General features: G+C 35.1%; 1 protein-coding gene across 1 annotated transcript; it reads right to left on the bottom strand.

The window, feature by feature from the left end:
• Window positions 1-1,661: 1,661 nt before the first annotated feature.
• On the bottom strand, window positions 1,662-3,839 carry LOC100813690 (tobamovirus multiplication protein 2B). Its single transcript, XM_014767381.3, has 5 exons — window positions 3,545-3,839; window positions 2,904-2,969; window positions 2,744-2,808; window positions 2,423-2,513; window positions 1,662-2,137 (listed from the first exon to the last, which is right to left on the bottom strand). The coding sequence occupies exons 1-4, from the start codon at window positions 3,740-3,742 to the stop codon at window positions 2,441-2,443; spliced, it is 402 nt and encodes a 133-aa protein (XP_014622867.1). The 5' UTR covers window positions 3,743-3,839; the 3' UTR covers window positions 1,662-2,137; window positions 2,423-2,440.
• Window positions 3,840-10,832: the final 6,993 nt, after the last annotated feature.

The raw sequence follows: 10,832 nt of genomic DNA, 5'->3' as shown, positions 1-10,832 counted from the left end.
TGAAATTATGTCACCATCGTAATACACAAGAACAAATACACTCATGTTTTAAGCAATATGGTGAATATCAAACAAAAGAATTAAGTTACATCAAACCCCTACTAGTATTTATATTAGATGATCTACTGTTTTCTCGTTACCTATACCATTTCAACGGTTGAGATGACACTAAAAACATAAACGGCTTAGACTGCGTTTATATTTAATATGGTTGGTATATGTATCAGGAAAAATGATTGTTCAATAAATATGTCTTGGAAAAAGTGGTGTTCAATCAATACATCTCAGAAAAAAAAGCAGTGTCAATCAATAAATGGACAATAAATACAGTGTTGCAGTGTTCAATAAAAAAACACATTTAAGCTTCACACAAATGTGTTTTTTCTTCTTTTTTGAAAAAACACCGCAACGAAATCAAGATACCATTGTGGATAAATTTTTAATCACAATGGAACTACGATTTTGCTGTGATAAAAAATATTATGCACAATGAAATCACGATTTCATTATATATGAATACAACGAAATCATGATTCCATTGTGAATAAGGGAGGGCGGACGAATACTGATGCGTAACAGAATCACAATTTCATTGTGCATGTTGTACATGGAATCGTGATTCCATGGTGAGAGTGCTTTTGGAATAAAAAAGTCGTAGTCCCTTAATAGGTACCAAGAGCAATTATCATGGGAGCAATAGTAACTCCTTTAAAACCCAAACAAACCTATCTTCATCCTGGCAAAAATAAAATTTGGGTTATTTGCTCGATGCTTAAAGTGAAGCCTGTATCCATCCTTCTTATATGCATCAATCCAGCTTTTTCAGCTCTTTGGACTACGGAATCTAGATCAACCAAAAACTGTTAATTCTAGTATGCGGTTAATACCCTTTTTGTCACGTTTACAACGAGAGCCATGGAAAGTTAGACAGGCGTGAAAAAAGTTCGACACACTGACTCCAACTTTTTAGTCACTACATCTACATGCATGTTTTTATTCATTGTTTATGCTTTAGTCACTACATCTACATGAGTTCATTGTTTTGGTAGGTGATCCCACCACGATTTTCAGCAAAAGGATAAAGACTGATGAGTCTCAAAAGCCAAACAAATTTCTACTTAAATGCTGCTATCAGAAATCCACATTATTTCTGATTTTGCAATTTTGTATCCTAATTTCATGTACTTTAATCAGGGATCTCAGTACCATACAAATCAGAAAAGAAACTTATTAGAATATGTAAATAATTCATCAGAATATAGCGAACAAGAAAAAGATCTTGGTAGATTGACTACTTCTGGCTCTAGATCAACCAAAATGACAAAATGTAAATTACTGAATTTAAAGCCCAAATAATTTTGATTAGCTTTCATATGCCCTGTACTCTTCAAAGTAGCTTTGTTGCATTATCGAATCATTTTGCTGGCTTAATTGCCTGCATATGATATTTAACCTTTCTGTCTCAGTCTTAACTATATACCTGTAAGGTGAAAGTTTGGAGTTGAACTTTGTATTCCTTCTGTCTTTTCTACATTAAATTATCTTTTATCAAAAGAAAAATAGGTGGTAGTTGAATTTACTAGTGATGAGAGTAAGAATATAAACATTGGGATGTAACGCTTGTGCTGTCATGAGGAATGGGGGGAGTAGAAGTGCCATCATAGGAGTAGTGGTTTTTACTCTGCTTTGAAAATGGTACATTCCATAGCTAGTAAAACTAAAGTGATTTAAATAAAAGATACATCACTTTGAACATAACATTTGGCAAGATTAAAAACAAAAATGCACAAGCAGAAAATGAATGGACATACATTACAGAATACGGAAAGTCAATCATCATCAATCAACTAATAGCCTAACCTTGAATTCTTAGGACAAGATTCTCAATCTGAAACTTGGGCATAGTGTCACCAATATAACATGTTTCTCGGTTGAATAACCAATTAACCATGCACTTTATCAGAAGATGGAACAGCATTTTGTTATTTGATTTGCAGGAAGACTGCAAGAAGGAAATACAGCAGGTCTCAGTTCCAAACCTTCCAAAAACTCTGCATGAATTGATCGCGGGTGAAACTCCTAAGCAACACAAGTTTCTTTAACTGGTCCCTTGAGATTGGCTTCCTGGTTCAAGTTCCTGTAAAAAAAATGATAGAAAATGATGAATCACACATAGCACCAAAGTCGTTCACAAAGTTCACTCACAAATATTTCTTATTATATTCGTTCTTCCTTTCTTTTTTTCCCAGGTAGAGCAGAGTTCATCTTATATAGCATTAGACAAACAAGAAAGACTTGGTCATCAAGCCTTCCTGTTCCTAGCTTTCTGCCATCAGAACATACACTCCAAATGTTAAACTTCACTTTCAATTATATAGTGATATTCACAACTGCATCAGTAACAAAGCTATTATATTTATACCTTCTGGAGAGGATGGGGTCAGGATTGCGAGATAAGCTGGGTACTTTCCATATTTGAAAGTACCTGAACCACAGTCTTTAGATGTGGAACACTGCAAATTCATAACCCGCATCAGCCATAATAATCAAAACAAATGCCGCATCATTCACTGAATTTCACACAAAATCTTAATATACTAAAAAGAATGGGTTCCCTCCAATGAATAATTAGCATTTTAGCTAAAGGTTTCAGCTCATAATGCTTCAAAACCACCCTAGATTCAAAAATAGATGACAACATAACAGTTACAGCATATTCAATTAGACAAGAGAAGGTTCAGACTTTTGTAACCCATTCTCCATATGTGCATCCAGAGATGATATCACCCCAGGCAACTGCTCCAAAACCTGTGCATCAAAAACAGAAAACAACCATTATCACACACTTGGTTCACAGTGATGAGACATCTCATTTACAACCCAGCATCAGATAGATATAGTACCTGCTCAGTGTTCTTGATGGTAGGAACCTTCGTCAAAAGGTTCTTAGGAAGCTTAACCAATTGAGCCTGCAAATGATACAATAAAGGTAAAAAAACAAAGAGTTTCATTTTGATACACGGTCAACTAATTAAAGATTTTCATTAAGAGTACACAAATTTTTACTGTCTATCACTTAGAAATTACTCCACAGATGACTCATAAAGTTCAATTTTCATGCCCTGTTAGTGTAAAGATTGTCAATCAATCAGAAATCATCCCAAGTATGACTTCTAAACTTATAAAAATCAACAAATTTATCATATATAGCAACATATAATTGACAATTTGTGAATAGATGACAGTATAATATAATAGACATTTACACTACTAGTGCATTCAAGTTAAATTCTTATTCAAAAGTTAACAATTTTCAATTATTTGACACTAACAATCTAAACAACATTTTCACTTTGACTCTTTTCTAATTAAATTCAAAATCAAAACCCTAACATCAAAAAACAACATCTCCAACAATCAAGACTTATTTCCCATTAAAAGGGTCATCTCATAAAACATCAAATTTTCATCATTCAAATCAAAGTTCTTTTTTATTATTTTTAATTATGAAATTCCAATAAGATTGGCACTGTTGATGCGGTACCTGGGCAAGAGAAGAATGCTGCATAAGTTGGAGGAGGTTGGAGGTGGACTGCACCACCTGCGAGATCTGCTTGGCCACCGTAGCCTTCGCCGTCCCTCCGCCGCCGCCATCTGAGCCCGGCGCCGCCATTCTTCGCCAGAACGAAGCTTGTCCGTTTGCTGTAGTAAATAGTGTTGGGTCTTTCCAACCGCGGTCCATTTTTCGACCCTTTATTGATCTGTGTTATGTTATTTTACTGATCAGCAGTACCGACAAAAGTTTCTAGACAAAAAATTAAAATTTTTTTCACTAAATTTACATAAAATGAAACAAATTAGTCTCACTATTAATTTTTTCCATAAATTATTGTGTTTACGTAATGATCACGTATTATTTACGTGATTATCACTTATAAAAAAAATTAACTTTTTTTATTTGGTCTTTAAATTTAACAAATTGATATCATTTGAGTCTTTAAATTTAACTATTTATTGACGATTTAAATTGAAGGATTGATTTTAATTGTAGGTTTTGGGAAGTAATCCAGCAAGGTTCTTGAGAAAGCTTACAGAAGGTGAAATAGCCTTCTCACAATATGCCTTGAATTATTCCAATTTGGCTCAGGCTTAGGCTCATGCTGCTGAAATGCAAAAGGACTTGATGAGACCAAATTTGTAAAAGTTCTTCACAAGAAATTTGTTCGTCGTGATGAAGAGTATCATTCAGTGCTACGTGGTGTTCAAGGAACTCTCGTAGAGATTAATGTTCCAAATAATGCTTTGCTAGACAAAGTTTCCAAGGCTTATTTTTTTTTTCTTTTATAGTATCATCATGTGCTTGTTTAGGAGGATGACTCCTTTTGGTCTATTAATTATTTTATTTTGGTATATTAAGTTTTAAAAGTTTCATTATAATTTTTTATATTTTCAAAATGTATGATTTTGATCTTTTTTTATTTTTTTTATTATAAACATTAGTGTTTTGTTGACTTTATTAATGATCTGTTTACTTTTAAATTTTAAAATTATTTAATATTATTTTTTATCTATTATGTTTCACAATTATTTCACTTTGATATATTATGTTTTAAAAGTTTCGTTATAATCTTTTATGTTTTTAAAATATATAGTTTTGGTCCTTTTTATCTATTTTTTATTAGAAACATAGTGTCCGCTAGTGTTTTAAATTTTAGAATAGTTAAGTTAACATAGTAACAACTAAAAATCGTCAATATCTTTTTATTAAAAAAAATTAAAAATCATTAACTAAATGAAAAAAAATATCGATCTAAAATCATCATCAACAACAACATTCACTTCCATGATTATTAACATTATTCTTTTCATTTGATTTAATCATTTAATAATGATAATAATTCATTTCACCAATTATTTTCTATCACAACGGGTAAGGTTTCCTTTTCTTTCTTTGATCAATTAAGAACTTGTGCTCCTCTTAACTGTATGCATTCAAATGAAAATAATAATTCTCAAAAATACAAAAGGAAGTAAAATGGAAAGTACATGCATGAAATTGCTTACAAAATAATACTTCAATACATTTATAACACTTCTCTAGTTCATGTAGCAACAATGTTGAGACTTGAAGTTGGACTTCTACTTGATAACTATGAAATTTGGGTTTAATTGATAGTTAATTTTGGCTAGGAATGATTAAAATTCTTTTATTTTACTATTGTTTTTAATGAAATAATGAGGAATTTAATATCATGTTAATTTTTCACCAGTAGTATTCAAAAGAAGTAAATTACAAGTGCTTTGGAGAAAAATTGATGCAAAAACTTGAAGAAAAAGTTGAAGAAATGACAACTCGCTTAGCGCACAAGCCAGGCTTAGCGCACCTCCTCACTTAGCGGTCAAGCTCAAACTTAGTGCGAAGAAAGTCCACAAAGAAGTCCAAAAGCGTGCTTAGCGCAAAAGCCCATGCTAAGCGCGTGAACGCCCTGCTAAGCCCATAAGTGCACGCTCAATGCGAGGTTGCGTGGAATTTAAGCTACCTTAGGCTTATAAAAAGAGTAGGATGCATAAGGGAAAAACATACCGAGACTCAGAGATCTAAGCTTCTCTAATAGGGGAAACCCTCCTTCTATAGCCATTCTCCCCATCTCTTTCTTTATCCATCCTTCTTCTTCTTCTATCCATCTCAGCCCCTAAAGTGTAAAGCTTCTCATGGCAATGAGAGGCTAAACCCCCATTGTCGGGAGCCTAGTAGCCAAATGTCATTCTAATGTAATCTTTTCTTACTATCTATTTAATGCAATACCAATTTTTATTGCTTTTTCCTGTGCTTTATTGTTATTGTATGGTCTGATCATCTATGCATTTGTTTAAGGATTAGGCATTGGGAAGTGTTTAATTTCTAAAATACTGGGAAAGGGCATCTAAAAAAATCATTGCTAGGGATAGTGTGATATTGTTTACCGTATGCATACATTTCTAAACTTCATGCAATTTATTATTTTATCTCTGCAAAGGGATTTAGGAGAGAATAGACAAATCATTGCTTAAAGGGATAGTGTGAGGGATCAGGGTTGAGTATCATAGTAGATGTGTGTGAAAACTGGAATAGTATTAAATAGATAAACACATTAACATTGCATCAAGGGTAGTTAGGCATGCTAGGCCCCAACATATTTTAAATTCTGAATTTACCTTTAAGCATTCAAACGTATTATCATCATCTTTATCTTCTATCTTTATCATCTTTTACTTTAAATTTTTATCTTATCTTTTACTTCTCTTTATCTTCTATTTTAAATTCTTTATCTCTTACTTGTAAATTGGGTTTGTATTAATCTAAGTACAAACAAACTCCCTGTGGATTCAACACTAGGACTTTCGGAGTACTTTATTACTTGAGACAAATTGGTGCACTTGCCAATGAGTTAACACTACCCCTAACACATTTCCTTCCAACAAAATAAGCAATGCCATATGTTTAGATCACTAACTAAGAAGTGTAAATCATTACTATTAGAATATGCATTCCATGATAACAAAATTATCCAGTACCATCAACCCAATATGGCCACAAGAAGTGACCATATCAATCCAGTATATATAGAAAAGGTATTGTTATAAAGAAACAACCCCCAGCCAAAATTACATTGAATATATTGTCAATAGTTGACAAAGAACCTATATGCACAAAGCTTGCATTGAATCAATTATCCCAAAATTTCAAATTTGATATTAGTATAGGAGAAGTGCAACACTCATTATATTAAATTTAAGTCATTTAAGTCAATCATCAAGGTAAGCCTTCGAACAAACAAGCTAAAATCTTTCATACTAAATGCGTAAGACATTGATGGCTCAAAATTTACTGCTAACTAGAAAAGGTAGTAAAAATTCGCTACCACAACAAAACAACCTCTGCACAATTATAGAATCAACATGACTAACCTAAACAAATTCCAGTACATATAATATTTTCTAACAAAACTTAAAATAGCCTCCAGACAAAAACTGCATATCTTCCATGAACTAAGAAAATACTTCTGCATCATATAGACCTACATAAACATAAATGCAATATTAATTAGTTGTGATAATGAAAAAAAATACATGATTTGTAACAATTAATAGTGCTAAATAACAAGAGCAGAAAATAATAGAATCTAATATAACAATAGTTATTTACTAATCATATTCAAAAGTAAGAAAACAAGAATATTACCTGAAATATTAATCATTCTATTTTTTTTCTTGCAAGTCCTATTGTTGTGATTAGGGGTGTTCAAAAAAACTAGTTCGGATTGAACCGAATTGTAATCGAACCTACACCGAATTGGTTTTTCCCTCAAACTAGTTCAAGAAAAACCAAAGGGGAAGAGTGGAAAACAAATGTCAGGAAGTGGACCGATTCCGACTCGTACGATCACTAGATGGAGGATGTGCATAAACTACCACAAGATCAATGATGCTACAAGGAAGGACCACTTTCCTTTGTCATATATGGATCATATGCTGGAGTAGTTAGCAGGCCAAGCCTTCTATTATTTCTTGGATGGTTGTTCAGGGTACAATCAAATAGCAGTGGACCCCAAAGATCAAGAGAAGACTGCATTTACATGCCCCTTTGGAATCTTTGCATATAGAAGAATGTTGTTTGACCTATGTAATGCACCAACCACTTTTTAGAGGTGCATGCTGGCTATCTTTGCTGATATGGTGGAAAAGTGCATTGAAGTATTCATGGACGACTTATCCATTTTTGGTCCTTATTTTTTACTGTTGCCTGACTAATTTGGAGCTTGTGTTAAGGCGTTATGTTGAAGCAAATCTGATGCTGAATTGGGAGAAGTGTCACTTCATGATCCAAGAAGGAATAGTGTTGGGCCATAACATCTTAGCTCGAGGGATAGAGGTGGACAAAGCAAAGATTGATGTCATTGAAAAGCTACCTCCTCCAGTAAATCTGAAAGGCATCTAGAGTTTCCTTGGACATGCAAGATTCTATAGAAGATTCATAAAGGATTTCTCCAAGATTACTAGACCCTTGAGCAACCTGCTGAATAAAGATGTTGTGCTTAAGCTAGGTGAAGAGTGCTTGACAGCCTTCCAGACCTTGAAGACTAGTCTAGTGTCTGTTCCCATAATAGTGACACCCGACTAGAGTAAAGAGTTTGAGCTCATGTGCGACGCCAATGACTATGCAATGGGGACAATTCTTGGATAGCGACGAGATAAGGTATTCTATGCCATTTATTATGCCAGCAAGGTTCTGAATGATGCACAAATGAATTATGCCACCACTGAGAAAGAGATGCTCGCCATTGTCTATGCTTTAGAGAAGTTCAGATCCTATTTGGTGGGCTCTAGAGTCATCATCTTTACTGATCATGTAGCTATTAAGTACCTTCTCACGAAGGTTGATTTGAAGCCAAGGCTGATTAGATGAGTCCTTCTGATTTAAGACAAAAAGGGATTAAAGTCGATGAAGAGGTCACTCAAGAGGAGTAGGAAATCCGTGATGAATTTCCCGATGAATCTGTACTACATGTGCATGAGAGGTCGTGGTTCGTCGATATGGCCAATTATAAGGCTAGAGGTGTCATTCCAAGTGACTTTAATTGGAATCAACGGAAGAAGTTCCTCCATGATGCTCGTTTCTATGTTTGGGATGATCCCTACTTATTCAAGATTGGAGCGAATAATCTACTGAGAAGATGTGTCACCATGGAAGAAGCCAGAAGCATACTATGGCATTGCCATAATTCTCCTTGTGGCGGACATTACAGTAGGGATAAGACTACTACTAGGGTCCTACAGGTTGGATTCTTTTGGCCTTCTATCTTCAAGGGTGCCCATGATTATGTGCTTCATTGTGATTAATTCCAGATGACAAGGGGCATTTCCTGGAGAAATGAGATGTCATTGCATAATATCATGGAAGTTGAAGTCTTTAACTGCTGGGGGATTGATTTTATGGGCTATCTACCATCCTCTTATGGGAATCAATACATCTTAGTTGTTGTTGATTATGTGCCTAAGTGGGTAGAAGTTGTGTCTGCTTCGAAGAATGATGCCAAGACTATCATTAAGTTTCTCAAGAAGAATATTTTCTCCTGTCTTGGGGTTCTTAGAGTACTCATCAGTGATGGAGGTTCACATTTCTGCAATGCACAGTTGCAGAAGGTCCTGGGGTATTATCATGTCAGACATAAGGTGGCTTCACCTTATCATCCTCAAACAAATGGCCAAGCAGAGGTTTCTAAGAGAGAGCTGAAGAGGATTTTAGAGAAGACCGTGGCTTCCTCAAGAAAAGATTGGGCCGCTAAGTTGAATGATGCATTATGGGCCTACAAGATTGCTTTCAATACTTCCACTAGATTGTCACCCTTTCAAATGGTCTATGGAAAAGCTTGCCACTTGTCGGTGAAGCTGGAGCACAGGGCCTACTAGGCCCTTAAATTCCTTAATTTTGATGTATCCTTGTCCAGTGAGAAGTGGAAGTTGTAGTTGCTGGAGCTAGAAGAGATGTGACTCAATGCCTATGAGTCTTCCAAAATATATAAGTAGAAGATGAAGGTGTACCATGATCGGAAGCAAATACAGAAGACCTTTCAGCCCAGATAACAAGTGCTGCTATTCAATTCAAGGTTGAGGCTCTTCCCAGGTAAATTCAAGTCTAAATGGTATAGGCCCTTCATAATCAAAGAAGTGAGGCTATCTGAAGCAATGGAGTTGGTGGATCCTGCCTCAAGTGACCCTAAGAGAAGCTGAATTGTCAATGGTCAACGACTGAAGATCTATAATGGTGGCTACATTGAGAGACTGACCACTATCATCCTTCTTCAAGACCCATGATGCCCCTACGTCAAGCTAGTGACATTAGAGAAGCGCTTACTGAGAGACAACCCAAGATTTATTCTATTTTCATCTTGCTTCTCTTTATTTTTGTTTTTGTTTTATTTTTATTTTGTTTTTGTTGATTTTTAATTTTCTATTTCAAAAAAAATATTGTTCTCTGTGATTTTGCGGGTTGTGGGGTGATGATTTTGTTCACGAAAGTTTGATGATTTTCAAGAAGAAGCTTCAGGCGCTAAGCGCGACCATGAGATAGATGAGCTAAGCCCAATCATCTCGCTAAGCGCCAGTACTACTGTTTGAGAGGGAAGACCAAGGGACTTTCATCCTTCAGGCGCTAAGCATGCCAGACTTGCTAAGCGCAAAATGTGTGTGTGTGTGTGCGTGCCAGACTTGCTAAGCGCAAAATGTGTGTGTGTGTGTGTGTGTGTGTGTGTGTGTGTGTGTGCGTGTGCGTGTGTGTGTGTGTGCGGGAAGTGGTTGAACCAGTATAAATCGAGTTTGTAATTCTCTCTTCCCTTATCTTGTGTGTGTGTGTGTGTGTGTGTGTGTGTGTGTGTGTGTGTGTGTGTGTGTGTGTGTGTGTGTGTGTGTGTGTGTGTGTGTGTGTGTGTGTGTGTGTGTGTGTGTGTGTGCGTGTGTGTGTGTGCGGGAAGTGGTTGAACCAGTATAAATCGAGTTTGTAATTCTCTCTTCCCTTATCTTGTTTATTTAATTGCAATTTATTTTGTCTTGCGCATTTAAAAGAACATTATTAAATTGATTGCTTCTTCTTCTTCTTCTTCTGCATTCTGAATCTATCATATATCATTTAAAAAGGGGATTAAAACTTGTTAGTAAAAAATAATTAAGACTTAATTCACCTCTCCTCTTAAGTTATTGAGGCCACTTGTCTAACAAATTGTAACTGCTGGAAGTTGAAAAATTGCCCGATACTATAAACTTCTTCTCATTTTCTTCCTTCCTCTCCACTTTCC

This window comes from Glycine max, chromosome 15 (genome assembly GCF_000004515.6).
Source record: "Glycine max cultivar Williams 82 chromosome 15, Glycine_max_v4.0, whole genome shotgun sequence".
NCBI lineage: Eukaryota > Viridiplantae > Streptophyta > Magnoliopsida > Fabales > Fabaceae > Glycine > Glycine max.
The sequence above is the reverse complement of the archived record's forward strand: the minus strand, read 5'-3'. Positions and strand labels throughout refer to the sequence as shown.